Source organism: Eptesicus fuscus, chromosome 12 (genome assembly GCF_027574615.1).
Source record: "Eptesicus fuscus isolate TK198812 chromosome 12, DD_ASM_mEF_20220401, whole genome shotgun sequence".
Classification (NCBI taxonomy): Eukaryota; Metazoa; Chordata; class Mammalia; order Chiroptera; family Vespertilionidae; genus Eptesicus; species Eptesicus fuscus.
Genome location: NC_072484.1, coordinates 60889592 through 60914673, shown reverse-complemented (window position 1 = coordinate 60914673; position 25082 = coordinate 60889592). Strand labels below are relative to the sequence as shown.

At 45.3% G+C, this 25082-nt stretch overlaps 1 protein-coding gene across 1 annotated transcript in view; it reads right to left on the bottom strand.

The window, feature by feature from the left end:
* Window positions 1–10869, bottom strand: part of MTCL1 (microtubule crosslinking factor 1) — a 117927-nt gene extending 107058 nt beyond the window's left edge. The window contains exons 1-2 of the mRNA XM_008159865.3: window positions 9671–10869; window positions 890–1114 (exon numbers count right to left, since the gene is read on the bottom strand). Of these exons, the coding sequence (XP_008158087.2) occupies window positions 890–1114; window positions 9671–10729 (1284 nt within the window). The 5' untranslated portion in view covers window positions 10730–10869. The remainder of the gene's footprint in view (window positions 1–889; window positions 1115–9670) is intronic.
* Between the last annotated feature and the right edge of the window lie 14213 nt (window positions 10870–25082).

Genomic DNA, 25082 nt, shown 5'->3' with positions numbered 1-25082 from the left:
ATGTTTTTACTTTCTAAAAGGAAATGAGAAAGAGATTTTGCAAAAGAAATATATATCACCCTTATGTCACACTAAATGACATTTTGTAAGTGTTTTATAAATTTTATAGAAGTACAAAGATCTTTTTTGTTATCATAATGAAAGGCTAAATGAGGTTTCATAAGTACTCCTATAATAAGGAAGACATTATGCATAGTTCATCTCTTGATGAATGATTTGATAATTGGGCATGAGAGAAGCCAGGGTTTAAAGTCTGGGATTTCTTCACCTCATTCCCATTTCTGTCACTGGTTCTCAAAGACACTTTCAACAATTAGTTATGACCTTATTTCTTGACTACATAACAATTAGTTATGACCTTATTTCTCCTCAGTTAAACCATCACTACACTATTCAAGTCTCACTTGGGTTATGGTAATTTCAGGTTTTCTACATCCTAGAAACTTAAATAACAATAAAAATGTTAAGTGATTATGGTCAACTCTTAAGAGTGGTCTTTGACCATAACTGAATTGATAAGAGATGTTTAAAAATATTTCAGATCTTTAGAAGGAGTTTCTGTATCATTTCTATACAATTGCCAAACCAATTACCAGGTATTAATTATTTTTTATTATAGACCTATTACTATGATTTCTTTTCTTTCTTTTTTATTATGTTTGAAGATCCCATTTCATATGACAGATTTAAATCTTGGACCACCAAAGCCATATGAATCTTCGTTCATAAAGTGAACCAAAATGTTCACGCTGAAGTCTGTTGAGAGAAACATGACCAGAACATTAAGACCACATGTAAGTGGAGTCCGAGGGCTGCATTTTCAGATCTGCGACCCCGTCCACCCCAGCTCTTCCCGGGAGCTCACGTCCCATCAGCCCCGCTCACTCACCTTTAAGTCCTGTTCCAGACTTCGGATGAGCTCGCCGTCCACCTGACCTGTCTCGGCCACTTTCAGGCTTTTCTGCTCGGCTTTCCTGAGGCGGTACTGCAGGATCCGGCAGTTTTTATTAGCACGGTCCAGTTCTCGCCGGAGCTCCTGCAGCTGGTAAACATCTTCCTCTAAATAACTGTCCCTCATCTCTTCCATTTCAGCCCGGAGTTCATCCAACTCATCCTACACAAGCCAGACGGAGTAGATTTACAAGCCGAGTACCTCAGAGAAAGGACCATGCGCCCCCTCCCCGCCCTGTGATACTAAACATTAACTACCTGCACACTTACCCACGGGGCCTATGTGACATGGCACAGGGACCTCTGGACATTCTTACACGAGTGAATATCACCAGATGTCTGTTCAAATATTATGGGTCCAGAAACCAAAATCCAGCTGAATTGTTCATTGTGGCCTCTTAATATTTATTCCATTTCCAATATTCCCTTACATAATCATAATAATAAATGAAATAACTCTGCAGATAACTAAACTTTAGATTCAAACCGAACATTGATTCCCATCTCTAAGGCACAATCCAGGTTTCAAAGATGAGTCAGACAGACCCTGCCTTCAAAGCACATAAACTTTAGCGGAATCATAACTGTGACCTACCCTGGAATTATAACATACCTGCCAAGGTCCCTAAAATTCTGTTCCACAATACAAATCTCAGCACTAACTAGGGGTCTGAAATTCTAAAGATAAAACCTTTACATTGTATCAAATACACACTGGGTTTGTTTTTATTAGCCCCATTCACCTATCCTTTATATAACACCTCCATTTCACTTTGCTGTCAATATGGAGACCCTATGAATACAGGAAAAACCCAGACAGTGTCCCTGCCTCCCCTCCATCCCTCCAATCCCACAGCCAATCCATTGCTGTCAGCTCAACATCAAAATACCTCTTCCCAAGGACCACATTCTCCATCCCTCTCAAGGGGCTACTGCACAAACAGGTAAATTCATCACATGGGACCCCTGCTTCCCCTCACTCTCTCCTTCTCCACAGTCCATTTTTGACCCAGACTGCTATCCTTTTAATACGGAACTTGGACCTCCTCCCATACTAAAACCCCTCCAGGGGCTTCCCATCACACCCAGAAATTCTTCCAAGGCCTCCCCAGGGCCTCTGGGCTTCCCCCTTCTCTTGTCCCAGGAGGTAGGGAACTGCTCCAGGCCTTTCACCTGTTACATCCTCTCCTTAAATCCCTCCTCCCAGCACTTTGTGAGGCTCTGCTCTCATTATTTCGAGGACACCCAATGCATTCTCTGACCACCTTCCCTCCCCAACCCACTGTCTCTCGTCCCTGGCTTGCTCTATATTTTTCCACCTCTTATCACTGTCAATTTATCATCTGTCACTCGCACTAAAAGGTAAGTTCCATGAGGGCAGACACCTTGAGTATCTTGTTCCTCTTTGCATTCACAGCACCCAGAGGAGTGTGAGCCAGCCATACAGCAGGTCCTCGATAAATATGTGTGGAATGATACACAACATGTAGAAAGACCAAATCATAACGATGACCAATATCAGACATAACTGCAGCTTTGCTTTGTTCCAATCCTGTAGCCTAATTATATTTAAAAAAAAAATGTTCTCAATCCCCTAGACAGGACTGCAATATGTGAGATATAAATTCTACTGAAGTATTACTAAAGATTTTAACAAGGAACTATTTAGAAGGAGGGAGATTAAGGAAAGCATGCTAAGAATTTCCTTGATTTGTTTGATAATTGATAGTTTAAATGCCTCCAGAATAAGATACACTCAGTCATTCCCATTTGTTTTGTTCAATTAATATCGAAGCTCAAGAAAAGAAAAAAAAAAACAACTTTACAAAACTTCACCCTAAGTTGTTAGCTCAGGTCCTACCATTCAGTTTGCTCCTGAATTCTCCCCACTCTTGCTAATCCTGCATTTGTTCTTAAAATTGGGGATTTACGTACAATAAAGCACAAGAGTTTCCCAATCTCAAAGCTTCAGGTAGATAAGAAATTAAACAGAAAGAAGCCTCCTAGAGAGTGTTTTATCTTGCATAAGATTAAATACAAAAGTGTAACAAATAAATACATTGGGAATCTTTATGGAAAAACAGATTGGCATAAACAGGGTGAAGATAGTTCTTCAGCCATCCTCAACAGTATGCAGTGGTCTATTGGGAAGCATAGAGGTGCCATCGCTTTCCCTCAACCCCAGCGTGTACTGGTAGATTCTCCCCACCCTGTCCACACTACCCTAATCAAGAGAATGGCCTACGTTGAACATACATGAACAGAATGGACTGGCTGAGCTCTTCAGAGGACTGGAGAACTCAGCTATTTCATGAAGGTCCTTGCCAACCTTCAGCAAAGAGGTTGTGACTGATGCCCGCTCCCCCCGTGAGGCTCGGAGGACGCAGTGCAGGAGCTGTGCCTCTGACTCAGCCCATGCTGGAGGAGACCAACCACAGACCAAAAGCTTTAAGTGGGCCTTGTGGATGTCATCCTTTTGATAAAGAGAGTATCTTCAAAATCAAGGTCAAGTTTCACACAGGTTCCATCCATGAATATGATGAGTCAGACTATGAAAGAGTCTAGTCTTTACCCTTGTGTCTGAGGACACTTAAAAGATATTTGTGTCACTGGGTAGAACCAATAAAAAATAGTTCAATACAAAAAATAATCACCATATGTATACACACACACACACACACAAATATACAGTGTCTGTGGCTATTCTGTTCACAGAAGGAATTGTTTATGACTGCTTTTCCATCTGGAAAGCTTATCCCTAAAAGCCAAAGTCACTAACGCTTGTAATTATTTGGTACTCAAACCAAAGTTTTTAAAATGTGATATAGTCATAAGAAGATATAAGATACAACTTCCAGGCATAAAAATGTTCTCAAATTTTCAGACTTTGTAATAGGAGAGCTCTCGTCGGCCTAATGTCAAATGCTGGATGTGTTATATAGATGTGTAAACAACCAATGGCAGGCTAAAAAAACTATTTAACATGTTAAGCCCCCAGCCTGTTTTGTCTTCTGGACGGAAAGTATAGTGTCAGTCACCAGTGACTGACAGGGCACTTAACGTGTTAAGGGCTAGAAGAACCCACACCTCCAAAGCATGGAGCAGGCCAGATATAAACAGCTAATATTTTTGGCATAAATAATTACCAACATTAATTGCACCGAGGCTAGATTAGGAAGAGACCATAATTTCATGTATTTGAATCATTACTTTTATAACTCATATTTTACCTAAATTTGTAGAATAAAAGACATTCTTTATTACGTACTTTACCTTCATTAGTAACCCTATAATAACCCTTCCAGGAACATATTAATCCAATTGTATAGACAAGAAAAGCAAACCCACTCTGCTTGACATGTCTGAAGTCCCAGCTAATAAATGGAAGTTAGACTGCAAAGCCAGACTGTCTGATTCCAAACACATGATCTTTCCAATAAATACTATAAATGATTTGCAAAACCAGAACAAATGAAATAATAATAGGCTTCAAATTGCACTTTTAAAAGACCACTGTCAGTGTAAAATAACAAAAGCAGGCTAACATTTAGAGCTTGACAATTGTCAGTGTGCAAGTATATCCATTATCACAACTGGTCCTCGAAAAACATTGTAATGTGCAACAAAGATATTAAGACACCCCTCTTTTTAAAATGAGGAATTTGCTATTCTAAAAGTTTAATGGCTTCCCAACACTAGTCTGTTTCAGAGATGGGATGAAGCCAGTGTTTAACTCTTTTCTTGGAGCCTTGAAAAAAAGCAATTTTCAGGTTCAGTGAAAAGAAGTTACAAAAAAAGCAAATTATAAACCCTGTAAGCTGGCAGCAGACATTTGGAAAGCAAAAACTGTGATTATTCAGATTAGGGTCATGGTAGATAGTGATTTTCAAACTAACTACATTAATTTTCTGACAGCACGCTCTAATTTGTATTAAAGAACCATAAGATGTCTGTCATTTAAATGTTTAAGAAAGTCAAATCAAGCAGAACATACAATGTTTCTGGCAGATGTACTTTAGACATAGTAAGTAAATGTGAAAAATTGCTGTTTTGTTTATACACAGAAATTAATAAGAAAAATATTGCTCTTAATCAACAGCTTTGTATTAAATTAGCATCAGGTCTGTCAGATACTTAAATGTTAGATCATTATCTCATTGAAAAGCTCATCTAGTTTTCTAATTTATTTTTCAAATTTTATATATAAAATGAAATCATGAAGTGGTATGAATCTCCTCAACTATCCCCCTTTGCCTACAGATAACAAATTGAGCCTATTTTATATATAATTTAGAGTAATAACCAGATACCATCGGAGCACTAGAGTAAACCAAGATTAAAATGAAATGTTTCAATGAAAACCTCTATGAGAATAGTTTTAGCCACAAATATAAAGTAAAACCCAAATCCATGGTTTCTTAGTATAACTGGTACAAATTCTTGATCATACAGATAATTTTATCCAAGTCACAATCTCCTTTAAACAACCCCAAATCAATAACTACTATTGATTTAATAACCCCTCCTTAAATAGGCCCAATTTGGACAGTAGGAGGAGTCATCTGGCTACTGTTGCAATAATTCCATCTTCTGGGAGTTGTAGACAGAAACTATTGTCTGTTGTAATACACAAATAACCCGCCTCATTTCCCTCTGGACAATGGAAATGGTCTCTGCAGAGTCCCAGCTGTAGCTAAGAAGGCACAGGGGCTGCTACCATTGTTTACCAAGTGATAGTGCACCCAGCAGCTGATGGGCTGTTGGCCCTGGTCTACATTATCTTGCCACCCAAGATTATTACAGCCGCTCTTTCACAGAGTGAATAAAGAATGGATGTGGAAAGTGGAACGTCAGGAAAGAATAGAAATGCTGTCCACTTTAACCCTGCCAAAGGAAAGAGAGGAGGAGCAGGGTCCAGAAGAGGGACGGAGGAGCTGACGCACTTCAGAACTGCTGGGCCCTGCCTCATAGTGTCCCCGCCTCTGGGCCACACTGAGCACTCAGAACCCAGGCAGCCAAATTTAACAAAACCATTTCAGAGCTTGAAACTCAGGAGACAACCTCAAGTGAGAAACAGAATGGTGAGATTGGATCAGTGCATCGTAAAAAAACAAAAAGACCTTCCCAGTCATCTCCCTTGGGAAATTGTTCCTCTCAAAGAATTCAATGTTATTTGTCCTTGTAGCTAGCACTGGCTTCTTTTGTTTTAACCAAAAATAATTCTTATGAAATGACAGAAAGCAGAGCAAAAAGAGGCAGCCCTTCCTCACACCAACCCTTGCTCATCCCACAGGACTTTGCATTTAGGAGTACACTCTTTGGGAGCAAGAGTGAGGGTGTTATGAGTGCATCACCAGTAATGTAAAAGACATGTCCAAAATAGGCCAATAAACTCAGAGTGATTAAATCATCCCGAAAAGCTTGTGGAAACAGAGAACATAATTAATACGTTCACAAAGAGCAGTAAGGTTGCCTGATTATCTCAGAGCACTCAGGCAGAAACACAGTGGTGGCAGACAGGTGGGCAGGGGAAACACACCAGCAACACTTTGCGGAAGTCCTCATTATGAAACATGCTTGGGTTTGGTTTGAGAAAGAAGCGGAGGCCTTTGGGTACCTGAACTCAACTGTTTACCTTAATTTCTGAACACTTCCAAATACATTCAAGTTCACCAGAGGTAAAGGGACAGCAAGAATGCTTTTCTGACTGTGTTCATGAAAAATGGATTGAGTGATTTTTGCATTTTGTCTTTGAGTCACCTTGCTGCCCTTTGAGGAAGGCAGTAAGGAATAGAAAGCAGGGTCAAGGACAGCCCCATACAGCACAATAGAAGGCATGCACTTCTCTGTTGACATTTGCTATTTTTTTTTTAAAAAAATACAACAGTCTGGCTAAAAAACAAGAGCATTCCACTTGAATTTCCTGATCCATAAGACATTCTCCTATGATTTCGCAGGCCTTATTTTTCTGCTTTGTTACCCCATCGTCACTCTAGCTCGGAAAGTGTGACAATCTTGTACAGTAATGATGACAAAACTGACTCGGAAAAGAATGTAATACTTAATATTGTCACATTCCTCCAGAATACAGTGAAGTACAATTTCTGGGCTGCGTCTCTTCTTGTTAGATAACACTTGAACAGAGAGATGCTCTATCCAATCGCCAGAGTTCTGGGCAGTAGTCCCTGGGAGAGCAGCAGGTCAAGGATGCACTTTTACCCACCATCTTAAAGGGTGCCGCTGAGCAACAGGAACAACAAAAAGAGAAGTTCCAACTTATACTGTGCATGCTCCAAGTACCACGTGCAAAGGCATGCCTACTGCCTCTGCTCCATGAGGTCATGGATGCTCCCCTCCCAGATTTGCATTAAGTGGGCGGGTTCGCTGACCTTTGGAAACGTCTGCCAGAATTGCTGTGTTTCTTCCCCAAAATTGAACTATTGTAATTTAATCTTGGGAATGACCAAACATGTAACTCACACATACATTTGCGAGTGTTCTTCTGGTCTCCTCTCCTCCTTCAAACCTCCTCTACCCACTTCTCTCTCCTGCTGTGAGAGAAAGGCCGGGAGATGGACTCAGGCATAGTGAACAGTTGGCCGTGACATTTGCTCCACAGGAAATGGCAACTGAACATTTCCCACAAATTAAACATTGCCAGTGGGACTTATATGACCACTTGTACACAGGCTAGGGAAGAGATGTTCGTTATGGCCCTTTCACCTAAAAAGAAAATGGGGCCCCTAGGAAAGCTAAACCCTGGGAGCACTTGGAGCTAATACAACAACTCCAAAGCAAGCAGCGAACTCTGAGAAAAGCAGCCTGGCTGGAAAGAGGATGCAGCCTGGTGCAGGGAACAGAGCTAAGACTCGGGAGGTGGCACCACTTACCAGCTGTATGACCTTGGGGGAAGTCATTTAAGTGGTCGGGGTCTCAGCATCCTTGCCTGTGAAATTGGGGTTATGATAAATATGCCAACAACCATGCCCTATGTTGTTGTGAAGATTCACTAAAATATCAAATATACTAGACGAGACTCCAGGGTCAGAGATATATTACATTCACTGAGAAGCTAACAATGTGAAAAAATAAAGCAAACAACCAGTTCCCTCGGAATGAACCCTGAAATGAGGTCAGGCTGCCTACCTTAAAATCAAAGATACAATGAGTAATATCTTTTCTTTACAATTTTTTCTTGTTTAGCAGTCATAATTTGCATAAGCATCATTTAACCAGAAACACGGAGGGTCAGGGATTATGCCCAGAGTTGGGGCTCAAAACTGAACAAGATTATCTTTCTCACCCTTAGGGAGATTGCATTTGTTGAAGCTTTACCACCGTGCTGCTCTCGGGGAGTCACGCAATATAGGAGCCCTTTCTCTTCAACGCCTCTGAATTTCACCCTGGTGTCTGTTACATAAGAGCAGGTGACAAAAGCAAATGTACTGTTTGAAACATCTCACTCCAAGCCCTAATCTACTCTTTTCTCAGCTCTCTCCTCTGCCTCATTGTTACTTCTTTGCACACGATAAAACAACTACTGGGTTCAGTGGGTCAAGAGCAGCTCCTGATAAAAGGTTTAGCGTTAGAACACTCGGCAGTTAACCGATTCCAGTTTGCACTGCACACTTCACCACCATTCCTCATTAAAGCCCACACCTCTGGTCCCACTGACCTGAAACGGGGCCTCAGTCAGGTAGGTTCAGCATTTGCTGAGAAAACAGTGCCAATCACACAACCCACTGATAAAGGAGGACCGCCCAAGTGGTTGGGAAGGAGATGTATACCATCTTCTAACAGAAGCACGAATTTGTTTGTATCACTGGAGCTCCTGACTAGCCTGAGGATTACAATAAATTAAAACCGTTGCCTCAATATAATTAATTACTTTTATTTTTTCTCAAGGCACCTCACACCTCAATTATCTTAACCCCCACCCCCCACCCCACCCCCAACATTGTCTAAGCCCACTGTTGTGCAGCACCAGCCAGCTCTCCTTCTCCGAGAAAACATGGATTCAGGTTCCGTGCCCCAAGGCTAACAAGACCAAGAGGCCACTGCTCGCCGGCCTTGCCGGAAAAAGACCGGCAGAGGTTGCAATTCCCTCGAAAGTGCTGGCCGGTGGAGGGCATCAAGTGGCCTCTCCTGACACGGAAAACCCGGCTCGTGGACGCTTACCGAGGCCTGGGAAGCAAAACACTGTTGTCCCTCAAACCAGGCCCCACTTACAGGACCCCTCTGCCTGTGCTGTCTGAACCCGGAGGGAGACACACGGCGCCCGATTTTCTGTGATAACAGGAGCCTGGCCCACCGCAGCCTCCGGAGCCAGACACACCCGGAGGCGCGGGGACCAGAGGTCCCAGACGGGGGATAACCCGCTGCCACAGGTGAGGGTGGGGGTTCGACGTGAATGCACAATGTGATGGAAACCACTTCTCCCACAGCACACTGACGGGGGAGAGGGCATCAGGAGAGGGAAGCAAGACTTCTAGAAACAAGGAAAGCTCAGTGGGTTGAGAACCTGCCTGGACCCACAGGTCTTGTTGCTCCTTCCAGAAGTTTTGGCTTAAGTTCCAAACACCCAGCGTGTTCGGGGGGGGGACAGGAAAGTGAAAGGCCGAAGGGGGAAAGCGCTAATCAGGACCCGGGAGGCTGGGCTCGCGGCAAGCAGACCCTTGGGGGTCGCCTCGGAACCCCCTGCGCAGCGCCCGCTGCTCACCTTGAGATAGTCGTTCTCCGAGCGCAGCTCCTCCATCTCCCGCAGCAGCTCCTCCTCCTCCACCGCCGGGGCCAGTGGGGGCTGCTCGCCTGGGCCGGGCTCCTTGGGGGTCCCGGGCACCCCTCGCTCTGGCGGCGCGCGCCCCCCGGCATCTTCTGCCCCGCTGGGCCCCGGGGAGCCCGCGAGGACCCTGCCCGGGCTGCTCCGACCCCCGAGGAAAGCGCCGGCGGCGGGGGGCGCGGCGAGGAGTGCGGGGGGCTCGGGGCTGAGGAGCGGCGCCCCCCGGGCTGCGGGGCTCGTCGCGGAGACTACTCGCAGAGAGTCCCGGTCGCTAGATCCCGTGCCAGACTCAGCGTCGCTGCTGGCGGCGGGGAGCAGGCGCTGCTCGTCGGACAGCGGTTCGGAGGGGCAGTCCGAGAGGTCCGAGCTGCTGTCCGTGTGGCTGATGCGCGAGCCGGAGGCGGGGAGGCCGACCGCGGAGGTCACGGCGAGGATCACCGCGGGAACCGGGGGGGTGGGGGCCTGGGGCCCGGCGGCGCGGGCTGGGAGCGCCCCGGAGCCGCGTTTAGTTTTGCGGTTCTTGGCAGCGGCGCACAGAGGCTCGGCCCCGGGCGGCGGCGGCGGTTTCCCCGCCCGGGGCAGCGGATCCGCGGGCGCCGCGCGCGCCGCCCTTCTGGGGCCCGGAGTGGCCTTAGCCCCGCCCGCAGCCCTGGCCCCCGGCGGCGGCTTCTCCTTCGCGCCGGGGGCACCAGCGCTGCGCCGGGAGAGGCGGCCGGGCGCGGCCAGGGTCCCAGGCGAGGGCGGCGCCTTGCCTGCCAAGCTGGGCGAGCGCGGGGCGGCGGGTGCCGGGGATCGGCCAGAGGAGCGGGCGGCCGGGGCCGGGCCAGGCGCCGCGGGCCGGCCGTGCAGGTCCTGGAGGAATGGTCTGGCGGGCGAGGGAGCGCGGTGCAGCCGCCTCCGCTCAGCCAGCGGGTGGAGGTGGTGGTGGCGGTGGTGCTGGCCGGGCGGCTGCGGCTTCGCGTCCGGAGCGCCGCCCGTGGGGCCATTCAGCGTCTCCATGGCCGGGGCCCGGACCGCGAGCAGCAGCTCGGGCGGCAGATGCTCCAGGTGGCGGCAGCGGCGTGCAGCCTCCCCGCGCGCTGGCTCATCACTGTCCCCCGCCCCGCCCGGTCTGCGCCCCGCGCTCCCGCGCCGCCGCCCCCCGCACCCCTGGCCCGAGGATCCCGCGGAACTCGCCACCGCCTCGCTCTCTCCTTGCTGAGGTCACAGCCGCCAGAGCTCTCCGGGTACAGGAGCGCGGTGGCTTCCCGCCGCTCGCATCCCCGGGACGCTGCGCTCCAGGCTCGCGGGTGAGCCTCTGCGTCCTCGCACACCTCCCTCCTCCGGCGGCGGCGCTGGGGGCGCGCTTCCCGCTCCCGCGTCCTGCTCCAGCTCCCGGCGGGCCGGCTCCCCTCAGTGCCCGCCCGCTCCGGCCCGCGCCTGCTCCCGGCAGCGAGAAACTGCACGCGCGCTCCCCGGCCTCCCGGCGCCCGGCGCCCAGCCGCCCCGTGCGCATGTCCCGCCGGCAGCCAGCCGGCGCCGGGGGTGGGGGCAGGAGGGCGGGGCCTCGCTCCCCACGGCTTGGCGCGGGGGCTGCGTTTCCCCCAGCCCTCTCCGCCCTGGGACCCTACTTGCTTTTTGAGTTCCCTGAGACAGTACCTGGTTCTGGAAAGGGAGGGCCATAGGAGAGGTGAAGTGGGGGGGGGGGGGTGCCGGCACCGACCACTTGGGGGAGACTGGAAGTCCGGGAGGCGTGGGTGGGCCCCCTTGTGGAGTGTGCCTTCGGGTGCCTCTTTCCCTCGATTGACCAACGTCTGCCAGAGTCCCCTCCATCCAGCCCCTGCCTCCCAGGACCCCTTATTTAGCTCCCCGCATCAGGGTCCTCTCCACGTGGTGCCTGCACACTCCCTTAAGGATTGCCGGTACCCGATGCGCACTAGGCACAGCGCTTCGCAGTTGGCACCCTCCGTGGCCCCCGGAGCTCAGAGAAGGAGGGTTGCTGTAGAAATAAGAGAAGCAGCTCGCCAAGCTTGGGGTCAGAAAGGGGAATCAAATTCGTAGTTCCGGCTGCGAGCCAGATATTGTTTTATTTCAGCCTCATAACAAGCCGGAATTGGAATTGCTTGAGGCTGAGGACACACGTGTGCGGTGAAGTGCAGTCCGTGCCTTAGCCAGTCCTTAGCTGCCCAGGGATTCACACCCCAGTCCATAGGCTTCTCAGTCCTACCTGTGTTGGTGGGACTAAAGGAGCAAGTATGAGATGACACTGTGTAAAGCGTAAAGTGCTTTGCAAATACCATCAACACAGTTTTAATCCCAGGCGTTGGATGTTGGGCCATACTCAGAGGAATGAGGCTCGGCTTTGCTGGGAGGCAGAGGGCCAGGCAATAATGATGAGCTGCTAGGGTGGCCGCTTACCTGGCCTGGGGAGATTGGAGCTTTCCTAGAAGTATGGGTTGAGTGAGTGCCTACGGCTTGCCCGAGTGGGGACTGCAGGTGAGATGACAGCCACAATTTTGTCCCTGGATTTTGAACATTATCCCAGAGGCTGGGGGAGCCATGGAAAGATCCTGCGTATATATGGCTCTGATCTTATTTGCTTAGAAATTTCCCACCGAGGGGAGGGAGGCCGGGGAGGGGAGCGGTCAGTGGCTGTAGCAGTAAGCACAGATGCGGAGCACTGGTAGTAGGGGTAGAAAAAAGGAGACAGACTTGTGAAAAGAAAAAGAAAAACAGACTTCAAAGTTTGTGATCTTAACCAGAAAGTACTCCCACATAGCCACCTCCTTCAAAAACCGCAGGATAAAAAAAAAAAATTTTTTTTAATCCTGTAAATCAAGAGAGCCATCCTCCCAGAAGACGTCCTGCCTGCTTTCTCCTCAGATCCCCAGGAGCTGCCCGGCCATCTCCTGCTGCCGAGCTCTGAGCACACTGAAACTTCGTTGTTTTGGCAGCTGTCTCGTGTTTTTTTTTTGTGAGTCGTTAATCTGGCAATTCCTCTAAATGTGTGACAGCACACACAAAATATAATCTGAACTGAATCTCCTTTGACGCAATATTTAATAACCACAGCCATATATTTCAGGGAGTATTTGGGGGCGGGGGAGCGGACAGGGGGCAGGACGTTGCTCATGACAATACTGCGGAAAGGCTTGAAAGGTGCCCAGCCACCATGCCAGCCGCGACCAGCTCTCCCCTAGAGGGCGCTCTAACCCTCCCCTTGTGAGACGGACAGTTAATCAGAAAGTGGCAGCTGTCAGTCAGTCCCCAGAGCACCACTGACTGGGACTCAGGGTGCAGGAACTTCACCTGGAACTTCCTCCAGAGACCCAGAGAGAGTGGAAGGGAGGTGGGGAGAGGGGCAAAGGGAGAGAGAGAGAGAGACATTAATTGGTTCCCTCCTGCATGCGTCCCGATGGGGCGGGGCCGGGGGGTGGGGGGGGCGGGGGTGGATAGAACCTGCAGCCCCAGTATGTGCCCGGACAGAATTGAACCAGAGACCCTTCGGTAGGGTCTAACCACTGAACACACCGGCCAGAGTGCATAATAGGTGTTTTTAAAGTCACATGTGACAACATTTTTTGTTGTTCAATCAAGTTAGTCTACAGGGGGCTTGCTATTTAAAGGAGCCTTAAAATGCATTTTTTCCCCCCTGGAAAATAACAACAAAATCCAGCATGGGTGTGCCTGTTTCGGTCTGTCTGTCCTCAAACCCACTTCTTGTCCTTTTCTCACTCAGTTCTGTAGAGAGGGGAACAGACAATCCATAAAGGTTGTTTTTTCAGGTTCCTGGGTTTGGCCGGTAGCAGGAGATTAGAGCGTCAGGAGATCTGAGTGTAACAGCAAAGGAGAAACCAGGGTGTTTCTTACCTTATTTCTCTGCCCCAAGTGGCCACTTCAGAGTGGCTGGATGTCCTTTATGGACTGGCTTATTGGGGTTCCAGCTTCCACTGGAGGACCTGCTCCCTTGGGTAACTTTGCCGCCACCTGCTGTCTCTCAGTCAGGGGCGGTAGTGGCTTTCCGTGGTTGCAGATCCCTGGGTTACTTTACCATCCTCTGTTTGGCTCTGGATTCCTCTTCCACCTTTGTAACCAATTCTCTTCATTGTAAGCCCGGTATCATAAATACTGCTCTATACTCCAATATTCCAATTTTCTCATTCACTTGCCGAGGCCTAAGTATAGGCCCAGGAAACCACATGCAACAGCTTAGTGTAAGAAGTAATCTGATATAACACATCCATGACTTCCTTGCCAAAGAGCAGTGTAGTATGGTGACAAGAACTGAGGCTTAGCCCTAACCGGTTTGGCTCAGTGGATAGAGCGTTGGCCTGCGGACTCAAGGGTCCCAGGTTCGATTCTGGTCAAGGGCATGTACCTTGGTTGCGGGCACATCCCCAGTAGGAGGTGTGCAGGAGGCAGCTGGTCGATGTTTCTCTCTCATCGATGTTTCTAACTCTCTATCCCTCTCCCTTCCTTTTTGTAAAAAATCAATATATATAATATAAATATTTATTTATTTTTTAAAAAGAACTGAGGCTTAGATATCAGGTAAGTATGGGTTCAAATCCTGCCTGAGTCACTTACACTCGGTGTGCCCTTGGGTAAAATACCATTATCAACATCATCATTATGATTTAATACCAGTGGAATAATCTTCAATATTCTTTGAATGTGAGCAAACCAAATTTAGAGGGAGAGTTAGAAATCTAGTATAATATATATATATATATTTACTTTGACTCATGGAAAAACATGACTTAGGACTACACTTCCTCTACTGCTCTATACTCACAGACAGAATTATATGCAGAATTTCTGCACCCTCAAAACCTTACCCAAGCCTAGGCACATATCTATTTGCCATTTTCCCCTTATTTTAACACAAAAGCACATTTAGAATATAAGATCATTCCTGTTTTGAATAATAAGAAATCATCCACTTTGAGAAGAATGCCAAGAAGGGATTTTTAACAGAGTGGGCAATTTTTTTTTTGGTGCTTCAGGAATGTTAGGGTTTACAAGGGACAAGCTGAAGTCAGGTGACCCTCTGGAGATTGAAGTCAGTACATTCAACCCTGGGGGGAGCGCGTGCCTCCCAGGTCTTCTTGTAGGGTTACTGCCAAAATGCCGTGTGGAACCTAAAGCAGGCCAGTCCTAGAAGGACCTTCTGAGTCCTCCTCATGGCAAGATTGACAGCTGTGGTGGTGGTGGTGATAATGACGGGGACTTCAGAGGCTCTTAAACCTTGAGTACATTAACTCACCTTGTGAGCCTGTTAAAAATGCAGATTCTATGGCCACATCTTTACATACAAAGTAAGAGAGGTTTACATGGACAGAAAAAATAGAACAATGACTTTATAAAGGTTCCATAGCAGATAGTACTTATGAAATAAGTTTCCTGATTAATTCAGGAGATGGAACACTGCATAAGATCACACATAAAAATACATTTTAATTATTATTTCTATGTAAAATTATTGTCAAACAAATTTTACCAATGAGGAGATACAACAATGTTGGACACAATGATTGTTCAGTTACGTTGGACAAAAGAGCTTAGTCTTCCGGTGAATGCCATTTGAATTATCAACATGGAATTATTCATAGTAAATTGTAGGTCAAGTCTGTTCATTCTCTAACAAAATATGCTCTAGAAATATAAATGAATTTTAATAGAATTACTATAATGGAATAAATGTGACAAATGTTAGTTATGTACATTCTTGATTACCCTATTGGGGCAGACTGTAGACAGTAAATCATGTTTTTAAGTGGCTCTCAGTATTATTGCTTAGGATAAGTCCATTTCCTACTTACCTCTTTAAATATTGCCCACAGAGTCTAAGAATTGAGAGCAGAAAGCATTTACAGTCCTCTCATTTGTCACCCCCTATTTAGGGAGCCCCATGACTGGTACACACAGGTTGTTACTCTGAAGCAATCCTCCCTTCTATGATTAGGGTGATCATATATTTTATCAACCAAACCACAGAAATACTGAGAATGAAAGGGGGCACTATTTATACTTGCATGTGACAATAGGCATGAACTGAACCCCGGCGAGTACATTCCTCAAAGTAAGACCGTCTCCAAATTGAATCCGACTGACTCATCTTTATATCCGCCTACACTAAGAATGCATGAACTCCTTTCATTTCGTTTAACTCTTTTAAAAGTAATTGAAATAAAAGACTGTTAAAGAATATCTACAGCCCATTCATTACTCATTCATTTGTATATTCATTCATTTAAAGATTCTTTATTGAACATCTTCTAAAATCTAGGCTATATATAAATATTTAATATAGCAGGAATGGAAAAAAAACACATGGCATCTGACCTTATGAGACTTATAATCTCGTATAAAAATATTATGAGAAGGGAAAAAGCTGTCCCTGATACCCGTAGCTGGCCTCCACTGTCACGGAGACCTCCGTGTTCCTGGGATCTGGCCTGCTCTCAAAGCTAGGCCCTGGCGCTCTCCCGTTACACATAAGCAATGTTACAGAACCTCAGCATCGGACAAGGCCACTCTAGGACTGTGATGAGTCAAGACAAAAACAAGACCACTCCACAGTCTTGTCGGAACACAGACAAAACACAAACGTTTTCTAAACTACAGATAGGACCAAACGTCCCTCTCTCACAGCTAATTTGAGTGGCTGCTGCTTCCTATCAATTCCAGCGTTAGCCTTGCCCCAGTTGTCCCTCCTTTCAAATAAGATTTGTTAAGACTCCAGTCGTAGAACTACCCCCACTTCCTGACAACATCTGATTCACTGCAGAGCCCCGCTTCATTGAACCCTCCCCCAAATCATCTAACGCAAGTCCAAATCCATGTCCTTCCTAACACCCTCTCACTGAGGCCCCCATGGTGTCATTCTCCCGCACTGCCCTGAGCAGTAAGTCTTACCAACGCTGCCGCAGATGTGTGTGCTCCTGGCGAGGTGATAATTATAACTGTCGGCAGCACAAGGCAAGATGAAACGGAACATAACACCCATGCTCTGTTTTACAAATATATGAATATCTGAAACATAGTTTTTGTGCTTTGATGGGTCTTGTTTCTCCTTGAAAAAAACTGCATGATTATTGAAAAACATTATTGATATATTTAAAGGCTATAAGTCTCTGAGTAGCTAAGCCACCTTAATAGTTGGCCAGTGGGGGCAGGGGGGGCAATGGAAGCTGGCTGGAAGAGGTTAATGGGGGGAAAAGGAGGACCTATGTAATACTTTCAACAATAAGGATTAAAAGGAAAAAAAAAATAGTTGCCCAGATCAAAGCCTACTTTGGAGATGATGCTGAATAGAAAACCTTTAGCCACATGAATTGCTTTTGTTCTACAGTGAAGCAAGGACCTTATCTTTTGTACCAACACAATGTCATTTTATAATGTAGGCTACAGCATTCAGCTATTTCAGCACTCCCAAGTCCTCTCTGCCAAGCAACTGAATTTGTGTTTATTTCTATTTTCTCTGTAGGATGCTTCTCGAATATAATCAGGCAGCTACTAATGTGAGTTTGGAAATTTATCAAGTAATGAAAGATGAAATAATCATAGAAGCATAGAAAGAGGAGATTATATAAAAAGCCATTGCTTATTCAATGTTCCAAACATTCTGTGTTTCATTAATATAGAATTTGAAGCATATAATTGTTTTCATCCCTAAAAAGATAAGTGACATAGAATGGAATGACTGTCTCCCAAAGTATAATTGCAAGTGCTCTGGAAGGGAGCTGGCAGATGGCCATCTTTCAAGGATGCTATAGACAAGATTCTTATCTGGACAAAGGGTTGTCTCAGTTCTATAGTTGTATCCTTGCTCTCTTCTGTAGAGTGTAACCTTCGCTGGTACAGAGCCACAAGGCAGTACAGAAATCTGTACACAGTAGCTAGTTAATGTATCTTTACTTGTTATATAACTAATATAACTCACCAGTGGAGCAAGTATGTGTCGAGAAGGAAGACAGCTAGGACTTTGCAGAGTTGGAGAGCTGCAAAAGCTGCCATTGTTTCTATGATTTTTCCTTCTGGTCTTTATTCTTAATGACAAGTGTAATATCTTTGTCCTTGTCTGGCACTTTGAATGTTCCACACACTCCACAATAAGAGTTGCCTTTCTCTTTCTTTCCTTGCTCCTACTCTCAAAAGTTTCTACAGATGTGTCATCACATTCAAGGGAGTTATTATTTAGAACTTAGAGTTGTCTTCTGCTTAAATCTCTTTTTTGATGATGCCCTTCCATCTATTCACTCTGCAGGATTCCAGAATCTTAGACAACATTCTATCAAGTAGAACATTCTGGATTTCACCTTTGCTTTATTCACTGAAAATTATGGAGACCAAGGCTTTCCTTTATACTACTTCCACATATACGTCCAGGGGGAGAAGAGGGAGCAGAAGTATAGTTATCTTCTACCTTTTTCATATATATATTTCAGAGAGGAAGGAAGAGGGAGAGCTAGAAACATCAATGATGAGAGAGAATCACTGATCATCTGCCTCCTGCATGCCCCACACTGGGGATTAAGCCCGCAACCTGGGCATGTGGCCTGACCGGGAATTGAACTGTGACCTCCTGGTTCATAGATCGACCCTCAACCACTGAGCCATGCCAGCCAGGCTCTTATACCTTTTTCAAATAAGAACTAATTTTAATCTAAAAGGATGAAGTGTAGAAAAAACACCATCCAAAGTAGCAGCAGTTAATACCTTCTAGATGCCTGGAACTTTTCAAAGTGAACTACAAAACAGATTTGTACCCTTTAAAAAATTTGTAAATTCAGGAACTGCTGAGAGCAGGCAAGTGCTCCTATCAATTTTGAGGGGTGTGAAAAATGCAAGGAACTCATAGTGTGTAATTTTATATGAATTTTGTATCTTGTACCTCCTGAAATGGATATAAAGTGGACTGAAAGATGCAATCGAGATGTAACTTTCTTAACTACCACTTGGTCCTTTCTGTGAAATGTTAAGATGCTCCAAACACTTGCATTTCAACTGGGAATCCACCAATCAAGTTTTCCTCTTGGGCAAAATAAATAAATAGGTAAATAAAAATAAAAATAGTCAGCCAAGCTAAAACCATTTAAAATGGGCAAAAGCTGACTGAAGTGGAAAATACAAATACTAAACAAATCGCCGTGGTGTGCGAATGTAATTAATTCTCAATTACATAGAGTATTGAGACTCACCAGTTGCTTTTTGGTTTTGTGACCTGGCCTCTGAAGACTGCTGATTGGGAAAATAACTCAGAGGTGCTCTATAACTCATTCTTTAAATGTTTGTTACCTTTCATTCATTCATAGACATTTTTTATTTATTCTTTCAAATGACATTATTGTGACAGATACTGAATATAAAAGATAAAAAGGCCTGTGCCCTGCTCTTGAGAAGTTTAGGAGGAAACAGACATTTTAAAAATTAAAACATTGAAGGAAAGTTGCTATACTTGCAGTAACCAGGGCCAGCTACATAATGTACAGGGCTCAGTGCAAAAGGAAAATGCAGGTTCCCTTGTTCAAACAGCAGGGGGAAGATGTGATTAAGTATATTCTAAAACAAGAATCTTTTCTGTTCATTCATGGTCTCTCTGTGCACTTGTCATAGTGTTTTTATTTGCTATTTAATATTGCTCTAATAAAAAAAACACTAACATTTTTAAATAATTAGCATGAATTTTGCCATAAGTCTTTATAGTGAGCAATGCCACTTTTAAATGCAACAAAATGAATCACAAAGTTACACAATTTGTATTTTGAATCTCATACATTTGTATGTATTTTGTTCTTGCTGGACAGTGGAAATGCTTCCCAAAACTAATTCAACTGTTTTTATGTTGCCTCTTGATATTTGCACATTACCTATGACTAGTGGAGATGAATGTATGAGGCAACGTATCATTGCTTTGTAATACTGATATCTCTGAGTCCATGCCCACCAACCACCTTCTGACAGTAGTTTAACTTCCTGTATGAATCTGTTTACAGGCAAAGAATGTGCTTGATAGTTCATTTGTTATTGGAGAATAATAAATAGATATTCTCTTTTGCAAATTAAAAAAAAAACATAGAGGGAAAATATTAGATCTGGCAAGGCTTTATAGTGGAGATGGCAAATGAGCCTTGTCAAATGGAATAATGGGTCCTAGATATTACTGTTCTCTTGGTTTTACAGATGAAGAAACGAAGGCACAAGATAAACAAGCAATTCACCAACCAACCTCACAACACTGAAGTGGCAGGGCCAGGCTTTGCCCTGAGAAGTGTTATGTCAATGCTCACCCACCGCCGTCCTCTGAACCCCCTCCCCGCACATGCTGCTGCCCTCCCCACCCTGGGTGTCAGGCACCCATCAGAGATGCTGTGGACCTTGCCTAGGGTGAAACGAAGCCCACTGCGAAAGATGCACAGAGGAGAGAGCTGCTGGAGAGGCAGCTGGAAGGGAAGAACCAGTCAGCAGGCAGATGTCTTGCTTCTTCATGGGAAATTTCATGCTAGATAGCTGCTCTCTGGGTTCAAAAAGCCAGGAGCATTTTTGGAATTTCCATTCACAAGTGAGATGATGGTGGAAGGGGTGTTTTATATTGATCCGGAATCGGAGGCTTTGGTAGTACATGGAGTTGCTACAGGAAGGGAGAGTTATGCTCAAACTAATTCTACATACATCAATATTTGAAAAGGTGGAGAAGCAGTTTTTTAATTAAAAAATGGATTGGGGCCATTGAGTGTGAAGCAGCACGAACCCATGTGGTGATCTAAGAAAAAGCTGGCCTTGAGCTCCTGAAAGAACTCGTTATCTTTAGATCCCTTCAGAAGTTTAAATGTCCTAGGAGAATGTTTTTTGAGAGGATCAAAAAAGGAAGCAATTAGATACGTTGAGATGTGGGAAAACAGAACCTACTTGTGCATCTCCAGTGTTCGTTCATTGGCACTAATGTGCTTGGACCAGCTTCCCTTTGTGCTACACAATGAATAAACAGTGGACAAGGGCCAGCCCACCACAAATGCTCTTGAATTGTGTTTATGTGCCATAGGGTAAATGAGAAGCATGCCTTTGATCCATGTTTTCAAAAACTGTGTCTCAGTCTCAGATATTCATTGAGCACAGAGACAGTGTGATGGGATCAAATGCTGATTTAACGAGAGGGTTTAGGAAAGGCCTTGGTATGACAATAATAGCATCTTAAATACAAAAACCATGTTATCAAGGTACATTAGGTTATGGATGATGATGATGATGATGATGATGATGATGAGTGTGTGTGTGTGTGTGTGTGTGTGTGTGTGTGTGTGTGTGTGTAATTGACTTAGCTTATGAGGTCATGGATTTAGACATTTTCAGCTCCTTATCTTCCATGGCAGTTTTTCCACATTAATGATTAGGAAGAGAGTTGCCACAATTCCATTCTTCCTGTTTGTCTGTTTGGGAGGACATTGAGGTTTCACTGGAGCTATGTTCTGTCCGAGGATTGACCTAAGGAGGAAGAAAAAGGATGGCCAAGACTATGCTCCTGAAATTCTAATGGGAAGGCACTTTTGGAGGACAGGAGCAGTCTTAGAAGAGAAGCCCCTTCTCTGTGCTTCTTTGTTAGTTCGGCTCCAGAAGTTCCAGAAGGTTCAATTTTCTCCTTCTCTTTCTTCTTCTCAAAGACTTCTGAGCTATCCATCAGAGAGTACTTTGTTATTGAGCATCTACTCTATGCCAGGCATGGCCATCACCCATCTCCTCCACCATCCCCCTATCTGAGTCCCTCAGCTCCACCCCTGCACACCATCCAAGCGCCTCTGGATCATGACTGACTTCCAGTTTCCTATCACAGCATGCTTGGCCAGCTCCAGGGCAGACCACGGGGAGCGGAGTGTCTAAAGTGGGCTTGCGGCATATAAATCCCACCATTTCTGTCTTTATCCTGCATGGACAACCAGGACAAGACTGTAAAATTTTTAGGATAAGCCTGAGAGAGGCCCTGCTAGTTGCTGAGAAATTTCTTGAATAAAGGAGAAATCTATCTATCTATCATCTAGCTAGCTAGCTATATCTATCTTTGTCTATTTTATGTAAACCTGAATGTTTACTTTTTATTTTTTGAATTAAGAACAGAGAATATACTACATCTATAGCTGTTAGATACACTCAAATGAAGGAGAAAATGGGAAAAACACACTTTTACATATTTTGTTCCTGACTTGTAATGTTCTTTGCTGGTTTAAGAATTGGGACACCCTACAAATATCTCATTTTGGGATCAGACTGATCTCAATGGAAACCTCAACAGGCCTCAGTGGATCTCTCCCCGCTAGCAGAGAGGGTCTGGCATGTTGTGGCTTACCTTCTCTCTCGATGGTTTCCCTTCTTCACCAACAGCATGGCAATAAAAGTCCTAAAAATTCACCCAAGAGTTGTTGGGAGAATTAAATGAAATATTGCATGTAAGACCTTTCGCACATTCAAAGGACACAGAAAATTTCCAATGTGTCAGCCATGTGACCTTTGAGCAAGTCACTTAACCTCACAGGGTTCTCTCCAATTCTAAATTCTCTTTCCAAACAGCCTACATAGATTATAGAGTATTATAATTAGCATATCAAACACCGCCCTAATGCAGGCTAGCTCCTGCTTTCACTGCAATTACACTGTTTATATGTAAATGACACTCCAAGTCCCCGAACAGTCACTCAGCCAAGAAAACAGTGTCTCATCTTATTGACATGTCTTCCCTCAGCAAACTCTTGTTCACTGAAAACACAAAGGTACACTTCTGACCAGCCCCTACAGAGCTGACAAGGTTGACAAAAGGCAATTTGAAACCTCGAGGTATTTTTTTGGTTCAGTGATGGGACTAGAAACGACCCTGCACGTGACTAGCACCTTCCTTTAAGAGATGTGTGTTGTCTGGAAGTAAGGCTGTGGAAGCCTTACTCTTTGGATTCTATTTGGATGAACTATTGCATTTAGCTCCGAGAGCCATTTAAAGCTTTTAAAAACTGAAACGGTGTTTTACCTGACCTGAAATAATCACCATCAAGATGTGTGTGTGTGTGTGTGTGTGTGTGTGTGTGTGTGTGTGTGTCCAACAGAGATCTGCAGAGTCAGGAAGGTTTTACTGTGTGGGTCTTAGGATCCGCTCGCTGACTTCATTTCCCACCAAACATCTGGATCAGCCTAGTTAAGGCTCATTCATCCAGGAAATAAATTTTGCCGAACACAGAGAATACAAAAATGACTAATCCTTATTTTAGCCCTCAAAGAGGCTTGTTAAGGAGCCAGTACATAAGCAAGGATAACACATTATGCTGTGTCTGCATGAGGCAAGATAGTAAGAAGCTAGGAAAACTCCTTGACAAGTGGAATGGGGAACAGAGGCAGATAGCTGAACAAACTGGTCAAGCAATGTATAACCAGATAATAAGTGGCAAGGTCTTATCTTCCCTAACCAAAGACACTTAGGAGCAAATGGTTTACACATTTCAGACCATGCAAGGGCAGACCCTCTTTGGTGACATTCTTTGAAGGTGAAACTGACCAGAGAATGATCCTGACCCCTCTACACACTCATTTTGATGAATCAGCATATTGAAGGACACACCTGGAAAGCTGATGAATAGTCTATTGAGATCCTCCCCTGAGATCTCCCCTAAGATTCCCACCGTTAGAAAACAGATAAAAACCCTGAAGATAAAGGAAGGCAAGTGCTTTTGCTCTCTTTCTCCTAAACTGTAAAGTTCTCCATAAGACTTGCAACCAGGGGGAGCAGCAGGCAGTGGCAGATTGTCCCTGGCCAACTCCCTGAACCTGTCTCCAAGGCCCCCTTTTCCTTGACTTTTTAGTGAGCTGACAGCAGTCTGCCTTGGCTCACTTCTGTCACTGTGACTTTTACTTCTCAGCAAGTCCACACAGCCCATGTGGCTCACTTCTTTCCCATAACGTTTCTGGAGAGCCAAAGCAGAGCACCGCCTAGGCTTTTTCCTGATGCTTCTTCTATCCTAAGCCCTTCCTCAGTTTCGCTGTGCCCAGTCTTCATAAATGTACTCTCAAAATCACCTGGACTTGTGTTGTGAAATCTTTCCTGCATGAAGTCAAGAACCCACACACTACAGGCTGGCTAGAGGCAGACCCACTCTGGGCCTGGTCCCTTTCTGGTGACAAGAAGGGTGCTGCAGTGGGGCACACGGCTTTCCCTTGACGAAGGTGGGAGGAGTTGGTGAGAAATGTAAAGAATGGTCTAGAACAGTGGTCGGCAAACTCATTAGTCAACAGAGCCAAATATCAACAGTACAATGATTGAAATTTCTTTTGAGAGCCAAATGTTTTAATCTTAAACTTCTTCTAACACCACTTTTTCAAAATAGACTCGCCCAGGCCGTGGTATTTTGTGGAAGAGCCACACTCAAGGGGCCAAAGAGCCGCATGTGGCTCGCAAGCCGCAGTTTGCCGACCACAGGTCTAGAAAGGAGGTGACCATTTTTGTCTTTTCCAAATCAGTGTTCCCCCCAATTATTAAGGCTCCTTCCCTGCTCCTTATTCTAAAGAAAGATGCCCTTGCCATCTGTCAATCTTGAGGCCTCCTGTGCCACACCAGCACAGCCAAGGGTTCGGCGAGCCTGAGGGAGGGCTGGTGAAGGATGAAGAAAAGACAGACAAAGGGAATAAGCTGGGTCTAGGTGGATCTTCTGTGCATGACTGAGACCACAGAACAGATCCAGACTGCAAGCTGATCTTTATTTTATAGTCAGAGGTAAACAAGGTAATTTACAATGTTCTTGTAAGTTTCACTTGTTTTGGCAGCACTTGCTGCACCTCCCATAACCCATTAACTACCCAGGAAAGATCTAGGGAGCAGTCACAAGATCAAGCTTAATTATGCTAAGAGGGCTATGCCCTCTAAGCTGGGACTTGTTTTCAGCTTTGCCAGCAGGTCAGTCCGAGGCTTAACCCTATAACCGCTCCCTACAGCCTCCTGTCTGGGGATATGACAATACCCCAGACTAAATGTTTCAATGGGGAATCAGAGCGGCTAATAACTGGAAGCAAATCAGAGTTTTGCTGAGTTGCTTGGGCATGTTTCCTGTGAGGAGAGCTCAGCTGGGCCTACTCATTAACCTCCTCCTGAGTGGGGAAACCAGAGCCAACCAAGAGCTTGGGGTTGCCATGAGACCAGGCAACAATTAGTCATGTTCCTTAAACAAAGCCCCACAGTCTGCAGTGTAAATAGCAGATAGTCTCTGTCTTCAGGATAATTTATTCGTTGGAATGAGGCCACCTTTGAACCAAAAAGGAAAAGAATATGGAGCCCTAGCTGGTTTGGCTAGGTGGATAGAGCATCGACCTGCAGACTGAAGGGTCCCGGGTTCGATTCCGGTCA